This window comes from Triticum aestivum, chromosome 3A (genome assembly GCF_018294505.1).
Source record: "Triticum aestivum cultivar Chinese Spring chromosome 3A, IWGSC CS RefSeq v2.1, whole genome shotgun sequence".
Lineage (NCBI taxonomy): Eukaryota > Viridiplantae > Streptophyta > Magnoliopsida > Poales > Poaceae > Triticum > Triticum aestivum.
Window position 1 is genome coordinate 513,150,908 of NC_057800.1, and position 19,962 is coordinate 513,170,869.

General features: G+C 48.2%; 1 protein-coding gene across 1 annotated transcript; it reads right to left on the reverse strand.

The window, feature by feature from the left end:
• Positions 1–16,037: 16,037 nt before the first annotated feature.
• On the reverse strand, positions 16,038–17,703 carry LOC123058512 (uncharacterized). The gene is made up of 2 exons (XM_044481226.1): positions 17,325–17,703; positions 16,038–17,232 (listed from the first exon to the last, which is right to left on the reverse strand). Exons 1-2 carry the CDS (start codon positions 17,571–17,573, stop codon positions 16,951–16,953), a joined length of 531 nt encoding a protein of 176 aa, XP_044337161.1. The 5' UTR covers positions 17,574–17,703; the 3' UTR covers positions 16,038–16,950.
• Positions 17,704–19,962: the final 2,259 nt, after the last annotated feature.

Consider the following 19,962-nt stretch of genomic DNA (forward strand, 5'->3'; position numbering starts at 1 on the left):
TTTCTTTCATAGATTTATTTGCCTCTTGCATATCATGAGTAGACCTGGCCATCCTCCGGGCTGGGCCAGGCTTCGGGCCGGGCCTGACCAAGCCCGAGGTAGAAAACTCAGGCCCGAGCCTGGCCCGGCCCGGCGGTCGGGCCTAGTTTTCAGGCCCGAGCCCGGCCCATCATAGCAAAAAAACACATCGGGCCTCGGGCCTCGGGCCGGGCCTCTTTAGTAAATGGCATAAACAGCGGGCCCAGGCCTGGCCCGACCTAGTCTTCGGACTCAAAACCTAGGCCTAGGCCCGGACCGGGAGCAGCGTCGGGCCGGGCTTTTTCGGGCCGGGCTATTTGGGCCGAGCGGCCCATGGCCAGGACTAATCATGAGGACTGAGAAATAGAATACCCCTTTTCTTCGGAGTTGGCTTAGGAGTTGGTTCAGGAAGTGTCCAATCATTATCATTACTTACTATATTATTCAATAGCAATTCAGCTTGCTCAACAGTTTTTTCCCTGAAAACACAACCAGCACAACTATCCAGGTGGTCTCTGGAAGCATCGATTAGTCCATTATAAAAGATATCAAGTATTTCATTTTTATTGAGAGGATGATCAGGCAAGGCATTAAGAAATCGGAGAATCCTCCCCCAAGCTTGTGGGAGACTCTCTTCTTCAATTTGCACAAAATTATATATTTCCCTTAAGGTAGCTTATTTCTTATGAGCGGGGAAATATTTAGCACAGAAGTAATAAATCATATCCTGGGGACTACGCACACAACCAGGAGCAAGAGAATTAAACCATGTTTTAGCATCACCCTTTAATGAGAACCGAAATAACTTAAGGATATAGTAGTAACGAATTTTTTCCTCATGAGTGAATAGGGTGGCTATATCATTCAATTTAGTAAGATGTGCCACAACAGTTTCAGATTCATAGCCATAAAAAGGATCAGATTCAACCAAAGTAATTAACTCAGGATCTACAGAGAAATCATAATCCTTATCAGAAATACAGATAGGTGAAGTAGCAAAAGCATGGTCATATTTCATTCTAGAATTCAAAGACTTTTCTTTCACCTTAGCTAACAGTTTCTTAAGATCATATCTATCTTTGCAAGCAAAAAGGTCTCTAGCAGTTTCTTCGTCCATGACATAACCCTCTGGCACATCAGGCAATTCATATCTAGGGGAGAATCTTCATCATCACTTTCATCAATATTATTTGTTTCAATAATTTCATTCTCTCTAACCCTAGCAACTTGTTCATCAAGAAATTCACCTAATGGCACAGTATTATCAAGCATAGAAGTAGTTTCATCATAAGCATCATGCATGGTAGAAGTGGCATCATCAATAACATGCGACATATCAGAATCAATAACATGTGTAGGTGTCGTAAATTTACTCATAACAGAAGGTGAATCAAGTGCAGAGCTAGATGACAGTTCCTTACCTCCCCTCGTAGTTGAGGGAAAAATCTTGGTTCTTTCATCTTTAAAGTTCCTCATAGTGATCAATAGATATAAATCCCAAGTGACTCAAAGAATAGAGCTATGCTCCCCGGCAACGGCGCCAGAAAATAGTCTTGATAACCCACAAGTATAGGGGATCGCAACAGTTATCGAGGATAGAGTATTCAACCCAAATTTATTGATTCGACACAAGGGGAGCCAAAGAATATTATCAAGTATTAGCAGTTAAGTTGTCAATTCAACCACACCTGAAAGACTTAATATCTGCAGCAAAGTGTTTAGTAGCAAAGTAGTATGGAAGTAATGGTAACGGTGGCAAAAGTAATAGTAGTAGTTTTTGTAGCAATCATAACAGTGGCAACGGAAAAGTAACTAAGCAAAGATCAATATGTGAAAAGCTCATCGGCAATGGATCAATGATGGATACTTATGTCGGATGTGATTCCTCATGCAACAGTTATAACATAGGGTGACACAGAACTAGCTCCAGTTCATCAATGTAATGTAGGCATGTATTCTGAATATAGTCATACGTGCATATGGAAAAGAACTTGCATGACATCTTTTGTCCTACTCCCGTGGCAGCGGGGTCCTATTGGAAACTAAGGGATATTAAGGCCTCCTTTTAATAGAGTACCGGATAAAACATTAACACTTAGTGAATACATGAACTCCTCAAACTACGGTCATCGCCGGGAGTGGTCCTGATTATTGTCACTTCGGGGTTGCCGGATCATAACACATAGTAGGTGACTATTGACTTGCAAGATAGGATCAAGAACTCACATATATTCATGAAAACATAATAGGTTCAGATCTGAAATCATGGCACTCGGCCCCTAGTGACAAGCATTAGGCATATCAAAGTCATAGCAACATCAATCTTAGAATATAATGGATACTAGGGGTCAAACCCTAACAAAACTAACTCGATTACATGGTAAATCTCATCCAACCCATCACCGTCCAGCAAGCGTATGATGGGATTACTCACGCACGGTGGTGAGCATCATGAAATTGGTGATGGAGGAAGGTTGATGATGACGATGGCGACGGATTCCCCTCTTCGGAGCCCCGAATGGACTCCGGATCAGCCCTCCCGAGGAAGATTAGGGCTTGGCAGCGGATCCGTATCGTAAAACGCGATGAATCCTTCTCTCTAATTTTTTCTCCCCGAACATGAAAATATGGAATTGTGGTTGAGGTCGGTGGAGTCCCAGGGGGCCAATGAGGCAGGGGACGCGCCCTGCACCCTCATGGACAGGGTGTGGCTGAAGGAAATATGCCCTAGAGGCAATAATAAAGTTGTTATTTATATTTCCTTATATTGTGATAAATGTTTATTATTCATGCTAGAATTGTATTAACCGGAAACTTAGTACATGTGTGGATACATAGACAAATAGAGTGTCACTAGTATGCCTCTACTTGACTAGCTCATTGAATCAATGATGGTTATGTTTCCTGACCATAGTCATGAGTTGTCATTTGATTAACAGGATCACATCATTAGAGAATGATGTGATTGACTTGACCCATCCGTTAACTTAGCACGATGATCGTTTAGTTTGTTGCTATTGCTTTCTCTATAACTTATACATGTTCCTATGACTATGAGATTATGCAACTCCCGAATACCGGAGGAACACTTAGTGTGCTATCAAACGTCACAATGTAACTGGGTGACTATAAAGATGCTCTACAGGTGTCTCCGATGGTGTTTGTTGAGTTGGCATAGATCGAGATTAGGATTTGTCACTCCGAGTATCGGAGAGGTATCTCTGGGCCCTCTCGGTAATACACATCACTATAAGCCTTGCAAGTAATATGACTAATGAGTTAGTTGCGGGATGATGCATTACGGAACGAGTAAAGAGACTTGCCGGTAACAAGGTTGAACTAGGTATTGAGATACCGACGATCAAATCTCGGGAAAGTAACATACTGATGACAAAGGGAACAACAATGTATGTTGTTATGAGGTTTGACCGATAAAGATCTTCGTAGAATATGTAGGAGCCAATATGAACGTCTAGGTTCCGCTATTGGTTATTGACTGGAGATGAGTCTCGGTCATGTCTACATAAGTTCTCGAACCCATAGGGTCCGCACGCTTAACGTTCAGTGACGATCGATATTATGAGTTTATGTGTTTTGATGTACCGAAGGTAGTTCAGAGTCCCGGATATGATCACGGACATGATGAGGAGTCTCGAAATGGCTGAGACATAAAGATTGATATATTGGACGGCTATATTCGGACACCGGAAGTGTTCCGGGTGATTTCAGAGAAAACCGGAGTGCTGGAGGATTAAAGGAACCCCCCGGGGAACTAATGGGCCACATGGGCCTTAGTGTAGAGAGAGAGAGGGACGGCCAGGGCAGGCCGCACGCCCCCTCCCCCTCTGGTCCGAATTGGACTAGGGAAGGGGGCGGCGCCCCCTTTCCTTCTCCCTCTCCTCCTTCCTTTCCCCCTCCTAGTAGGAGTAGGAACACTACAAAAAAAAGACACATCCGTGACATTTTGGGTCGAATGAATTTTTTTCTGTCATACATATGACACTTCTATGATGATAAGTGTGACAAAACCCAGTATCATCATAGATGTGGTGGGCTCCTACTTCTATGACAAAAAATCATGACAGAAAATGGGCTTTTCGTCCTGGGCGGGCCGGAGACGCAGCTGCATGACATTCTTTGGGCCGTCCATGACGGAAAAAACCGTGGTAGAAGCGAGGGGGAGGAAAATTTCAGAGAGTTCCCGGTTACGGTGGGAGGTCGGGGGCCGAGCGATGCGCATTTCTCTCATACACGTACGCGCGCGTGTGTGTGAGGCGTTGGCTCTAACTGAACCCAAGCAAGGCATTGAGCTCTAACTGAACCCAAGCGATTGCACTACAGGCTACGCGTTACTGAACCCGAGCGATCGATCGATGGCTGTTAACTGAACCCGATCGAGCGATTCCTTGGCTACTGCTGCTAACTGAAGCCGATCAATGGGATGAACAGTGAGTGTTGGGGGGGGTTGGATGAACAGTGAGTGGTGGCATTGCCTCTGGATGAACAGGACCCCGTGGTGTGCTGGAGGGCTGGATGAACAGTAGACGGTGGAGGGGTGCCCGTGGAGGGGTGGATGAACAGGACCCTGTGGTGTGGAGGGCAGGATGAATAGTAGACGGCGGAGGGGTGCCCGTGGAGGGGTGGTTGAACAGGACCCCGTGGTGTGGAGGGCTGGATGAACAGTAGACGGTGGAGGGGTGGTTGAACAGTAGCCGGTGGAGTAGCGCGCGGTGGAGGCTGGATAAACAGGAGCTCGTGGAGGCTGGAGGAGGTCGATGGTGGATGAACAGTAGCTCGTGGAGGCTGGAGGGGGTCGACGGTGGAGATGAACAGTATCACGTGGAGTCCCGTTTTGCGGTACGCCACACCCCTCCCGATGAACAAAACCCCCGTTTCGACCGTAGCGCTCCAACACAAGTCCGTTTCCTCCGTTTTGCGGTACGCCACACCCCTCCCGATCAACAAGACCCCCATTTCGACTGTAGGAGGTCTGTTTCCTCCGTTTTGCGGTACGCCACACCCCTCCCGATCAACAGGACCCCCGTTTCGACCGTAGGAGGTCTGTTTCCTCTGTTTTGCGGTACGCCACACCCATCCCGATCAACAGGACCCCAGTTTCGACCGTAGAAGGTCCGTTTCCTCCGTTGTGCGGTACGCCAGGCCTCGTTTCCATCGCCTCTTCCGTCCAAGCCCTCCCGATGAACACGACCACACATTCCGTTCCGACCCATGAACACGACGAAGATGTTGTTTCTCCGTTCCGACCCAGCCATGTACATGAGCCCTCGCCGTACGTATGCGTGAGTAGGCGTTCGAGACCCCGCCCGTATGTACACATATGTGGCCGTATTTTCTTTCTTGCACCCTGGCCATTGTACGTAAGTGTACATGCTATGTGCGCGCCTCTACTACGACATGTACGCGCCTCTACTACGACACGTGCGCGCCTCTACATCCACCAGTATATATGTACGTACACGTTCGCGACCAGAATGACAATGCTACGTACGTTTCGACCAGGTGGGTCCCGACTGTCAGGCACTTCCTTGCGTGCGAAGGTGTAGCTGGTGGGTCCCAGCAGTCAGGGGGGAAACATTTTTTCGCAAAATACGGTGGCCCATCCGGTGGGTCCCTGCTGTCGGGTGGAGGAATCATTATTTTCCGCATAATAAGGAGGCACTTCCTTGCTGCCGCCGTGGACCCAGCTGTCAGCCTCTCCACGTACAGTGCACGTCCGATGGAAGTCGTTCCTTGACCATGTTGACCACGCCGCGCCGAGAGCACCAGGGCGGTGGACGACGGCGAGGCCTAGGAAGGGGACGACGGGGAGCCGGGGAAGACGCGGCAGTGGAAGCCCGCGCGCGCGGAGAGGAGTACGAGGGTTCACTGGTTCGGCTGTGGTGTGAGGCTACCATCGCCGCAGGGCCTGGCCAGCGGTTGGAATAGTAGGGGGCGGTGAGGCCTCCGCGGCAGCACAGCCGGCCACGGGAGGCAGGAGCATGCGGCACGACCGGCGCTGTTTGGGCGGCTGGAGCAAGAAGACCAGAGGTTGAAGAAGCACTACAGCCGTTGGATGGACATCGTACGGTCAATGGAGCTAGAATCCTTTATATTGACTAAGTTGACAAAGCCCTTCGTCCCCGTCAACATAGTAGGTCCACAAGTCAGCCTCCCACCAAGGTGGGTCCCAACTAGCCGGGGGAGTATTCATTTTTTTGTGCGTAATAAGGAGGCACTTCCGGTGGGTCCGAGCTAACAGCGGGGGGAACATTTTTTTGCAAAATATGGTGGCCCGTCCGGTGGGTCCCAGCAGTTAGGGCGAAACATATTTTTTCGCAAAATACTGGTGGCCCGTCCGGTGGGTCCCTGCTGTCAGGTGGAGGAATAATTATTTTGCACGTGATAAGGAGGCACTTCCTTGCTGCGGCCGTGGACCCAGCTGTCAGCCTCTCCACGTACAGTCCACGTCCGATGGAAGCCGTTCCTTGACCACGTTGACCACGCCGCGCCGAGCGCACCAGGGCGGTGGACGACGGCGAGGCCTAGGAAGGGGACAAAGCGGAGCCGGGGAAGATGCGGCAGTGGATGCCCACGCGTAGAGGAGTACGAGGGCACTGGTTCGCTGCGGTGTGAGGCTGCCGTCGCCACAGAGTAATAGGGGGTGTGGGTGAGTAGAGGGATGGCCTGGCCAGCAGTGGGAGTAGTAGGGGGCGGTGAGGCCTCCGCCGCATCGCAGCCGACCATAGGAGGAAGGAGCACGAGGCACGACCGGCGCCGGTTTGGGCGGCTGGAGCAAGAAGACTAGAGGTTGAAGAAGCACTACGGCCGTTGGATGGACATCATACGGTCACTGGAGCTAGAATCATGCATTATTGATTAAGTTGAGAAAGCCCTCCATCCCCGTCAACTTAGTAGGCCCACAAATTAGCCTGCCACTATATTGGGTCCCAGCTAATAGGGGGAGTATTCATTTTTTTTGTGCGTAATAAGGAGGCACTTCCTTGCGTGCAAAGATATAGCTGGTGGGTCCGAGCTGTCAGCGGCGGTAACGTTTTTTCGTGAAATACAGAGGCCTTTTCGGTGGGTCCCTGATGTCAGGTGGAGGAATCATTATTTTGCGCGTAATAAGGAGGCATTTCCTTGCGTGCGGCCGTGGACCCAACTGTCGGCCTCTCCACGTACAGTCCACTTCAGATGCATGTCGGTCGTTAACCACGTTGATCAGGCCGCGCCGAGAGCACCAGGGCGGTGGACGACGGCGAGGCCTAGGAAGGGAACGACACGGAGGCAGGGAAAACTCGGTAGTTGTTTCCCACGCGGAGGGGAGTACGACTGTATGAGGGTTTACTGGTTTGTCTGCCATCGCCGGAGAATAACAACAGGTGTGGGTGAGTAGAGGGATGGCTAGGCCAGCGATGGGAGTATGGTGGGGCGGTGAGGCCTGCGCGGCAGCAGAGCCGGCCGCGAGGAGGAAGGAGCAGGCAGTCCCGTCGGCGCCTATTTGAGCGGCTGGAGCAGGAAGAGCAGAGATTGAAGAAGCACGACGGCCGTTGGATGGACATCCAACAGTCACTACTTGTGCGTCAACCTTTTTTTAGGAAAGCCTCAATCTGTGGAAAACAGCATACAACCCATCTACCATTATTTCTAGTAATTTTCAGCCCATTTGCTAATTCTTAAGGTTTTTTTGGAGCCCATATTCTTTTTGTTAGCATTACAGCCCAAATTGTGGCCACAGTTAAAAAATTATACGAAATTTTGCATATTTTGGTGCGGTCCGAACTGTTTTTAATCCCGAAATTTCGACTCACATCCAAACTGATTTTAAAAATAAATGTATATCAATATAAAATCCAACAAATTTTCCATGCATAAAAATTAATGTAATTTAAAATCTTGAAATGAAAAAAAAGATATTTGAAACTAATTGCCGGTTTGATGTGTTTTAAAAATGTACAGCCCATTTCTCATTACTGATGGGCCATTTTCTCGGCCAGCCAAATGAAAGCTCTCCTCATCTTGAAAGATTTGCAGCCCAACAGGCCTTACAAAGCGACTTACTTGGCAAATCACAAAAAAACTGGGCTGTGGCCGTGGACCCAGCTGTCAGCCTCTCCACGTACAGTACTCTTCCGATGGAAGTCGTTCCTTGACCACGTTGACCACGCCGCGCGGAGAGCACTACGGCGGTGGAGAACGGCGAGGCCTAGGAAGGGGACGACGTGGAGCCGGGGAAGACGCGGCAGTGGAAGCCCGCACTGAGAGGAGTACGAGGGTTCACTGGTTCGGCTGCGGTGTGAGGCTGCCATCGCCGCAGGGCCTGGCTAGCAGTGGGAATAGTAGGGGGCGGTGAGGCCTCCGCGGCTGCACAGCCGGCCACGGGAGGTAGGAGCATGCGGCACGACCGGCGCTGCTTTGGGCGGCTGGAGCAAGAAGACCATAGGTTGAAGAAGCACTATGCCCGTTGGATGGACATCGTACGGTCACTGGAGCTAGAATCGTTCATATTGACTAAGTTGACAAAGCCCTCCATCCCCGTCAACTTTGTTGGACCACAAGTCATCCTCCCACTATGGTGGGTCCCAGCTAGCAGGGGGGTATTCATTTTTTGTGCGTAATAAGGAGGCACTTCCTTGCATGCAAAGATATAGCTGGTAGGTCCGACATGTCAGCGGGGGGAACGTTTTTTCGCGAAATACAGAGGCCCTTCCGGTGGGTCCCAGCTGTCAGGTCCTTGCAAAAAAAGGGAAAGAAAATCAAAGACTTGGGAAGGCGTACAGAACAAGCTAGTGTACCAGTAAAGAGACGTTGCCGAGTTTTAGAAAAAAGAAAGACGTGCTCCTGTAGCTGGTTCGAATCCAAACCTAGACTATGACTATATATGGTGCTATGCTACTCTGCAAGTAATGAAACTGACATATCCAACGTTCGCTTCTCCTCTTCTCTACTTACTCTGCCTAGCATCAGAAGCTCTGGGCGCAGCGACCATGTCCGATGGCTGCTCGTCCACCTGCTCTTCAGCAGGCAACAACCAGATATGCGCAAGTCGCAACCCGTACCATCGCATGTGGGTCTCATCACACCCTCGCCGGCACGCGCACCGCAGCCGATTGCTCATCGCAACCCGCTGCCGTTGGTGTGGTGCCACTGCTGCAAATCACGCAGAGTCATCCGTCGTGTCTCAATCACAATCCGCAATCCTGGTCGAGTCTTCTACAAATGCCCGAATCATGGGGTAATAATATGTTTAAGTGTTGTTCTGCTGCTTTCAGTTGCTGATTTTTTTAATAGTTTGGTTGATGATCTACCAATTTGATTCATGCAGAAAAGGGAAGATTCATGTGATTTGTATTTCTGGGAAGTTGCTGATGTGGGGGAATGCAACTACGCTGATTATTTGGTTAGCCGAGGAATCCCAATACCAGCAGGTTGGGGTGTTGGACAAGTAACTGAAGGAATGACAGAAGAGGAAGATGCAGAGCAGAAGGTTAAAGATGCAGTTCCTCTGATCATGGCCAAGCAACAGTTGCTAAACGACCTTGACAGCAATGAGGAGATGAAAGAGCTTGTGAAGATAATGGGCAAAATCGATGTGCTCTGTAGGATGATTGTCTCTTTATTTGCAGTGTATGTAGCACTCGTGATGTATTCAGTGGCTACGACATGAGCACTTTGCTGAAACTAGTAATCAATGAAACCTGTGTAGCAGGCTGGGTGTAGTTTTTTGAACATCTAATGATTTCTATTAACGGAAATCAGGGGGTATCCCCTTTTGCTCATATAAATAAATAAATAGCAGAGGCCCTGTCGGGTCAGCTTTGTTCTCATTCGAAGACGTCGAGCAAATTGTAGTCCAACAGCAAACTATGTCATCAAATTCAAGTTTCACAGCCAAATATGAGTACAACTAAACAACAATGTCATCATGTTTTAGTTGTCATACAATCACCAAACACAAATCAGCATACATAACAAGTGATGTTCTCACAGCAAAATACTAAACAACATGTTCATCAGGTTTCAGTTGTCATAGAAAACACAATTTCACATAGTAGATAAAAACGTCTTCTGACAGGCAAATACGACAAAAGCAATGTAATCATCATCCGCAGCAGCAGCGTCAACATCTTCGACATGTGTATCAGTCTGAATCATAATTCCCGACAGTGTCATCTTCTTCTTCGTCCTCAACATCCTCGAACGTTGGCTTCTTCTTGATCAACTCTTGTATGTCCACAACACGACAGACAATCTTTTCTTCGGCGTCATTGACGTGATGGTTCTCAAAGATATTAGGAACATATGTGTTATCTTGTACATCAGGAGCAGTGTAAGCATCATCTTGTTGTGCAACTTCATTAAATGAATTCCTCTGCTCAAACCTTTGCAATACTCTCCAGTCATGGCTACGTGCAAATGTGTCTTCCAAGAAAAATATCTGTGTTGCTTGATTTGCCAAAATAAAAGGCTCATTGGTCTGGTACGCCGCCTTGACATTGATGGATTTGAAATAATCATCAGCTCTGGGTTTTGCGATCCTGGAAAACATGTTATACCAACGACAGCACAACAGAACCACACACCGATGATCCTCGAAACTGGAGATATACTACAACTGAACAATGTCTGTTATGTTAGCATACATTTCAGTTGTCTCTTTGTCATACGTATACGTGCTCATGATGGCATTGTTTTGTGTCTTCCTGCCTTCGTCTCGTGCAAGGGTGTTGTAGCGCACATCTCCAACAACGCAAGATTCATAATGTCTTACCCGAGTATCAGGACCCATTGCTAGTGAGTAAAGGGCATCATCAACTGCCTGCCCATGCTCCCGCATCTTCTTAACCTATGGTTAGAAAATAGACAAGCTGATCATCTTATGTACTCAAAATATTAAAAAAATTGACAGTGCACTTCAAAAGCTTACATGGTTCTTGAACCATTTCGCAAATCCTGCCATAACCAGTTTGTCAATGTTTCTTGGATTTTGCGGCAGTAACTCCTCTTTGTAGATGTTGCACAACATAGTGATCACGTCAAACATCTAAATATATAAGAATGTGCTGCAAGTTTGGTAGATTATGATGTATAAGCTGTAGTACTGCACTTACTTGATATAAGGTAGTATCTCAGGACAGTTATTCAACACATACCAAACCATTTTGTCCAAATCTTTAGGTTTGTCCTCTTGTCGACTCTTCCCTGTAACTCGAACAGAATAATCGAAAACATTGAGCCCGGTATTGTCTTCACCCACCTCTTTGCTAAGCTGATCAGCTGTTTCAATGTACTTTGAGCAGAATGTCAACGCTTTTGTAGCAATGTAGGCCTCTGCAATGGAACCCTCGAGTCTAGCTCTGTTCCTAACATAGCCCTTGAAAGTGCCTAGCCGCCTTTCAATAGGGTACATCCAGCCATACTGTACTGGACCTCTAAGTAGTGCCTCATCAGGTAGATGAACAGCCAAATGCACCATCACATCAAAGAAGGCTGGAGGATATATCTTCTCAAGGTTGCATAGGATAGTTGGTATCTTGTCTCTAAGACGCTCCAAAGCATCTATCATGATATTCCTACTGCAAAGTTCCCTGAAGAATTGTCCCAACTCTGCAACTGCTCTGTATAAGTCAGGGCGGCCCAATCCTCTAAGGATAACAGGTAAAACCCTTTGAAGTAGGACGTGGCAGTCATGAGTTTTCAACCCTTGTACCTTGTTTCCATCTGCATTGACTCTCCTTTCAGGGTTGGAAGCAAATCCATGTGGGAATATCACACGTGACAGGACCTCGCAGAATTCTTTTCTTTTTACCTTGTCCAAGACGTACACAGCTGGTGCCATATCCCATGGTTACCTTCATCTTGCACCTGCAAATCCTGTCTGATACCCAGGTGTGTCAAATCAATCCTAGATTTTAAGGTATCTTTTGTCTTGCCTTCAATATTAAGAAGTGTGCCGATAATACTGTCACATATATTTTTCTCGATGTGCATCACATCAAGATTATGCCGCAGATCCAAATCTTTCCAATACTCCAAGTCCCACAAAGTGGACCTGCGGGTAAACAATAATCACTCTTCTACCCTGCCACACTTCCTTTTCCCGCTACCATTATCATGATGGTTTTCTGGTGTAATATGCCTGACCTTCTCTAATTCCACTTGCAACTCATCGGCGGTGAGCCTCTTTGGCGCATCACGGTTTTCATGCTTTGCATTGAACACATGTCTTCAGTATTTTCTAGGAAGCGGTTTGTCCTTGGCAAGGAAACGACGGTGTCCAATGTAACAGATCTTGCTAAGTATTGCGTATGACAGCAGATTCCTGTCATAGCGAACACATGCATTGTAACCATGTGTCGTTCGCCCTGACATAGTGCCCAAAGCCGGATAATCATGGATGCACCAAATTATAACAGCACGCAGAAAGAAATCAGCTGGTGGGCTGCTATATAGGTCTCAAGTGAGAACACCCTTCCATAGCTGTTGAAGTTCCTCCACAAGAGGCTCCATGAACAAATCAAAATCCTTTCCAGGACTTTTTGGACCTGGGATGAGCAAGGCCATCATGTAGTTTGATTCTTTGGTGCAGACATTTGGAGGCATGTTGTAAGGGATAACAAGCACTGGCCACATGCTATATGTGGCGCTCTGGTGGCCAAATGGGTTAAATCCATCTGAAGCTAAGCAAAGTCTAATGTTTATCGGGTCAGCAGCAAACTCTTTGTGTTTATCATTCAAGCTTTTCCACTCACTACCATGAGATGGATGGCTCATTACATTCTGATCTTTGTACTCCTGGTTCCTAGAATGCCACAGTACATCCTCTCTTGTTTCAGCAGCATGAAACAACCTCTGCAATCTTGGTGTAATTGGAAAATGTCTCAGAAGGCCAGAAAGTTCATGAAATATATGTGCAGAATGGGGTTTGTACTACACGGGCAGAGCACATCTGATTTCGGACCACCATACTCAGCTCTGATAAAGTTCATGAAGTTTTCAACCCCCTCGACATATGCAGCGGAGAATCTTCGAGCAGAAGTTATCCAAGTCCTTTCCATCTGTTAGACATACAAATTAGTTCGTCTACTAGATATTATAGGAAAAACATATATGCTTTTTTATGAAGGCCAGAAAAAAATACCTAGGTCGATGTCTAAAGCTATGGCAAGATATTTGGACGAGCAGATCTAAGTAACGAAATATATGTAAAGCTAATTTAGCAAACAGATTTGAGTGCCAAATTATGGCAGGCTGTTTCAGCAGTCAATGAGGCCGATCACACAGCCATCGAACTATCGAAGGCCATCGTAGCAACAAAGATCGAGTATAAAACGATGTAGAGCTATTTCACCTAACAGATTGGCTACTAGACCATGGCAATCTACATCACAATAAATATATGGCAGGATATTTTAGCAACTAATCGGCCTTGGCATGCCATCTCAGCTAAGCAGATTGAGTGCAGAACAAGGCAAGGAAGCTTCTTAAGTAGAGCATATTGACAGTAAACTACTTTGGCAAACAGTAAGATTAACAACGTCTATCAGCTAACATTCAGCGCTACACCGACATGAACAGGGCCTCAGTCTAGAATGCGCGTACCGTGGGAGAAGCTGACCGCCGTGCGTCTCCACACGAACGTCGCCAGCGGTGCCGACGCTGACCGCCGTGCGCCTCCACAAGAACGTAGCCAGAGGTGGCGGCGCAGCTAGAGGACGGCAGTCTATGAGAGCGTACTGTGGGAGCGAGAGGATCGCCGAACCGCGGTGCCGATGTATCGGCTCGACGGGGAGGGCGGCTTTGGCGGAGCGAATGGAGTGGAGGGGGACAGGGGGGAGGGGGTTTGGGGAATATTATTGGCTAGTTGGCCGAAGGGCGGTTGAATCGGATTTGGGGGGAATTTTTGGGTGTGTGGGGGGGGGGAGGATTTTCGCGCGGTGGGCGGGTGGAGTTTGGCGCATGGTCGGTTTCTCCAAGTGCAGTCCCACGTGTCAGTGAAGAGGCAAACCGAAGCGCGTTCCGTTTGCGTGAGCCATGTGCAGGACCGAACATGTGTGGGGTGCAATGCGACCGCGACAGGAGTGCTGTGAGTGTACCGCAATTTTTCCTTTTAAACTAGGTGCTTCTCCCCCACAAAAAAATCTGTTGCTTCACGCGATCCATCGATATTGTGACACCCCAAAATTTTAACCTTGTTTTATTAATTAAAATTTTGCCAGGAAATTTAAACTTTTATTTTCTGGATTTCCTTTTGATTTCAGAGCCATTATTTTCCTTATTATTATGGAGTTTTGTAACGCCCTGGATGCGGCTATATCTCCTACGTGTCGAAGCACGACTCAGAGGCATAACCGCATTGAAAGCAATGTCGCAAGTGAGGTAATCTTCACACAACCCATGTAATACATAAGGGAAAGAGATACATAGTTGGCTTACAATCGCCACTTCACACAATTACATGAATAAAGCATTACATCAACCAAATACAATCAAGGTCCGACTACGGAACCAAAATAAAAGAAGAACCCCAAATGCGACAAGGTCCCCGATCGACCCCAACTGGGCTCCACTACTGATCTACTAGAACGAAACAACACAAAGGACAAGATCTTCATCGAGCTCCTCCTTGGGCTTGGTTGCGTCACCTGCTTGGTAACATCAGCACCTGCAAACTGGTTTTGGAAGTATCTGTGAGTCACAGGGACTCAGCAATCTCGCACCCTCACGATCAAGACTATTTAAGCTTATGGGTAAGGTAAAGGTATGAGGTGGAGCTGCAGCAAGCGGCTAGCATATATGGTGGCTAACATACGCAAATGAGAGCGGGAAGAGAAGGCAAAGCACGGTCGTTAAAAGTATGATCAAGAAGTGATCCTAGAACAACCTACGTCAAGCATAACTCCAACACCGTGTTCACTTCCCGGACTCCGCCGGAAAGAGACCATCACGGTAACACACGCGGTTGATGCATGTTAATCAAGGTCAACTTCAGGTTTTCTACAACTGGACATTAACAAATTCCCATCTGCCCATAACCGCGGGCACGAGTTTCGAAAGTTCAAATCCCTGCAGGGGTGTCCCAACTTAGCCCATCACAAGCTCTCACGGTCAACGAAGGAATAGACCTCCTCCCGAGACATTCCGATCAGACTCGGTATCCCGGTTCTACAAGACATACTCGACAATGGTAAAACAAGTCCAGCAAGACCACCCGATGCGCCGACATCTCGATAGGAGCTGCACATATCTCGTTCTCAAGGCAACACCGGATAAGCAATCTGTACAACTAAAACCAGCCCTCGAGTTTCACCGAGGTGGCGCTGCAAGGGGCTCTAGTTCGGACCAACACTTAGACAAGCACTGGCCCGGGGGGTTAAAATAAAGATGACCCTCGGGATGTGCGACTCCCAAGGGAAAAAGGGTAGGTGGCGAATGGTAAAATCGGGCCTTGCTGGAGGAGTTTTATTCAAAGCGAACTGTCAATGGGTTCCCATTATAACCCAACCGCGTAAGGAACGCAAAATCCGGGAACATAACACCGATATGACGGAAACTAGGGCGGCAAGAGTGGAACAAAACACCAGGCATAAGGCCGAGCCTTCCACCCTTTACCAAGTATATAGATGCATTAATTAAATAAGATATATTGTGATATCCCAACAAGTAAAACAATGTTCCAACAAGGAACGATCTCCATGTTCCAACAAGGAACAAACTTCAATCTTCACCTACAACTAACAACGCTATAAGAGGGGCTGAGCAAAGCGGTAACATAGCCAATCAACGGTTTGCTAGGATAAGGTGGGTTAGAGGCTTGGTTCAACAATATAGGAGACATGATAAGCAAGTGGTAGGTATTGCGGCATAGGCATAGCAAAAGAGCGAGCCACTAGCAAGCAAAGATAGAAGTGATTTCGAGGGTATGGTCATCTTGCCTGAAATCCCGCAAGGGAGAAGAACGAGTCCATGAAGAAGACAAACGGACGAAGTCGAAGGGATCCTCACAAATGCGACGTTATCGGAACCAACCCGAAGAAGCAACACCGGAAAGGAGCAAACAATCATGGTAAACAACCACCACATAAGCATGGCACGATGCACAATCAAGTATGATGCATGTCCGGTTTAAATATGCATGGCATGGCAAAGTGCACAAACAATCCTACAAATTAAGTGGAGCTCAATATGCAACAAGTTGCATGTTGACGAAACACCACGACAAGTTATTTACTTCGATCTCGTTTATGTATCCAACAAGGTTAAATGTTGATTAAAATGGCAAGAGGGTGAAGCAAAATAAAACTACCTATCTAGGCAAGTTTAAATGAGGCCGGAACAACAAAACAACAAGTCCGGAAACTCCTCATATGCATATATTAGGTTTGGTACTGTTCTGCCCTAAACACAATTTTAGAGTTGTTAAACATGCAAAGTAAGGCCACCATGTTATACTAGGCATTATTCTACCCCATTTACATATAAAGTTTATTAGGTTTGGAGCTACGGTTATTAAGTTATGAATTAAACCATTTTAACATGACATAGGAGCAAATTTAAACAAACAGCATTTTGGACATTTTAAACATGCATGAAAGTTGCATATTATTAAACTAGATGAAATTCTAAGCAAGTTTCATATAGAGATCATTTTAATCCGGTGCACAGTTATTTAATTATGAGCAATGCAAGAAAATGGCATTTCTGTAATATGCATGCACTCGTTAAATGCAAAATTCGCTGGACAAAGGAAAAAAACAAATGGGCTGAAATCTGAGGGAACTGGGCTGGTGGGAGCTGCTCACTTTGGGCCTGGCCCGACCAGATGAAGAGGGAGGCCTGCAGGAAAAACAAAACTAGCAGCGGGTGGCTGGGCTTTGGTGGATTCGCTGGCGGGCTGAAGCGATGGGCCGGCTGGAGCGTCTCGATGAGAAGTCAACGCAGGGGCACGGCTCCGTCGTCCTCCTCTCGAACGGCGGCAGCGCAGGACTTGACGAAGGACGACGCGATGGGCAGTGGCGGCGGACCAAGGCGAAGTAGGGGAGGTCCGGCAGAGGATGCAGAACCCGGGCGGCGCGATGTGAAACTCCCAGCGGCGGCTGGTGCTGCAAGGGGACGGGTGGCCATGGAGCTCGCTCCTTCTGGTTCGGTGAGGACTTGGCGTTCGAATCCACCGGATCGAGACGAGGCGAGGGCGGCGCCATGGATGAAGTGGTCCTGCTCCTTGCTCAGAAGAGGAGAGGGAAGAGCAGGGGAGGTTAGAGGGCATAAGGGAGAGAATCAAGGGCGCAAGGGGGTCGGGATCGCACCGGCGAGGTCCGGCATGAGACGAAGCGGACAGAAGGCTGCAAGGAGCTCCCTGGGAGGCGTCGGGCATGGCGGCTACAAAGCTTCATTTGACGCCATGGTGCAAAAGCCTCCTGATTCGGTGCTCTGGCGAGGTTGCTGCAGGGCCAAAGGCCGACGGGGACGCAGGCGCTGGTGCTGCTCGCAGCGGCGCACGGGTAGCACGAGGGGAAGCAGGGGTTGCGGCTCCTACTTGCTGCGCGGGGAAGCATGCTCGGGGAAGAATGAGCAGAGGAGGGCAGCTGTGGATGGAGGAGGAGGCTATGTGGCGCTGGTCTATTAGATCGATCCGATCTGGGAGGATCCCGAGGTGGAAGATGCTGGCGGCGGCGGCTGGGAAGATGGGACAAGGCTCCTCATTTATAAGGTTCGGGTGGTCTATACATACAGAATATAGATAGGACGGTCGGAGATGAATGGGTTAGGGAGTCCAAACAAGGAAACGGTGACGTTTTGTAGATGTTTGGGGATGATCCGGACACAACGGTGGCGACAGTCCGGGTCGGGTTCGGGACAACTTTTGGACGCGCCCGAGGAGGTCTGCGGGCTCACGAGAGAGGTTAGGTTGGGTCTGGCGGATTGTGAAGAGCGGGTTGGTCTGAGAAAAGAGGGGAGAGATGTAGCCCGGCACGGTTTTCGGAGACCGAAAACATCCGATGTTAGACCGGCTATATTGCCGCTCTAGTTTAACGGTTGGGCTATCAAACGAGCTCCAAATGCGATGAAACTTGGCAGGCGACCTACTAACAACGTAACAACACCATATGCCAACTTTCATCCCATTCCGAGAACATTTTCTGACCACTAATAAAATAATATTTTGGACACGGGCGCGTGCAAGTGTGTCTGGGCTCAGAACGGACAACGGAGAGAACGAGGAGGCGGGGACGGATGCAAGTTTTGAAAACATGATGATGCTATGCACATGATGACATGATGAAATGCAACACGCAAGCAAAAGACATGGCAATGACAGCAAATACTGGACGACACCTGGCACATCGGTCTCGGGGCGTCACAAGTTTTTACCTCAAGTGAAAAACTTTCCAAATATATTATTGGACTTGTTTGCCCTTTCAAGAAAAACATTTCTATTATCAGCGGAATTTATTTGCAAAATTATTTCTCTCTGAGCTTTATTCCTTAAAATGATTTTTCATTAGTTTTGGAGCTCTTTTTGAACTAAAACCATTTGATAAATTTATTTAAGATTCCAACCAAAATTTGGGAATGTCATGTGATGTTTTTAAATCACTTTTATGCAAAAATATATTTCATTCATTGGATATTTTGAGTTCTACACCAAGTTTTCAAATCTGGTTCAGTGGGCAATTTTGCACTGCAACCTATTTAAATATTCTTTTAAAACCTCCACCAAAATTGTGGGATGTTAGTAGTAGTATGTAATTCAACCTTATGCAAAAACCCAGAGTTGCCCTTTGAAATATTTGAGTGAATCAACCGCTTTTTCATTCTAGTCCAGCATGGTGATTTCTACAGCAACCATCATTTAACTTGCCCTTTTAGCTATGATTTCTTTTCCTGCTTATAGCCCATCTTGCAAAACCCTTAAGTCCAGAAGAGTGGACCCATTGGAGGATTTTAAGTGCATGCAACAGTGCCTTTTACTTTCTGTCCAGAATCAGTTTTCTCACAAACTTGCACTAACAAGTTTTGCTTTTGACAGACTAACTTCACCACCCTCTTTTTCATCCAAAGAGACTTTAATCTGGAGATTTGGGCCACCCCAAGAGTTGCCTAGCTGCCATTAGCATTTTGTCAAACACCTGGTGTGCATGGCCAGTTTTGACATGATTTTTGTTTTGCACTATGATCATGCCCCTCTGGACATACTGGCATGTCCACTAAGCTCCTAGCTAACCCTAACCCAGGCCAGCTAATCCCCAGCCTCTCCTATGCCCTCTAGCACACCCTGGCATTTCGCCGAACGCTTGGCGTGCACGCTCTGGGCGCGCCCAGAGCGCATGTTTTGCACACGCGTGCACCGATCCGCCGCGTCCCGTTGCCGCCACCCCGCGGCCGTTCTGGCCCTTCCCCTCTCCCAGTCGACGCGCCCGACCCTCCCGCGTCGCAGAGCTGCCCCTGGAGCTCCACAGCTCCGCCGTCAGGTCGGCCACGGCGGCTAGCAGGCGGCCACAGCAACCTCTGTCGTGGACAGCGCTCGCCAGCTGCCCCCTGGAGCAGCTCAGGCTCATCCGCAAGCTTGTCCGCAAGCACTCGTCGCCGCCACGTCCCTCTGACGCTACAGAACGGCGGTCGCCGACGATCTTATACCCGGTCACCGCGGAACCGCCATTGCTCGCCTATTTAAGAAGCCCCGAGCCTCTCCAAAACCTCAGGCGACCTCAAGCCACCCCACCTAGCACCCCCGTAGCAGTCAATCGACCAGGGAAGGTCTTCTTCCCCATCTCCGGTCAGTACAGCCGCCGCCGCCCTCCGGTCCATTCAGTCGCAATCGAGCCCCTCCCGTCCATCTAGCGCCACCGTCCGACTCCCCATGACCCTGCGGAGCCGCCAACACCTCAAACCCGCTCGGGAGCCACCGTAGCCCAGAGCCCCAAACCTCCCGAAGCCACCGGC

Bases quoted from the DNA above. Each gene is read 5' to 3' on its own strand.
- LOC123058512 (XM_044481226.1), bottom strand. From the start codon at position 17,573: ATGCTTCCCCGCGCAGCAAGTAGGAGCCGCAACCCCTGCTTCCCCTCG. The intron at 17,233-17,324 runs GTGCGATCCCGA...AGCAAGGAGCAG, and splicing joins TCTCATGCCGGACCTCGCCG to GACCACTTCATCCATGGCGC.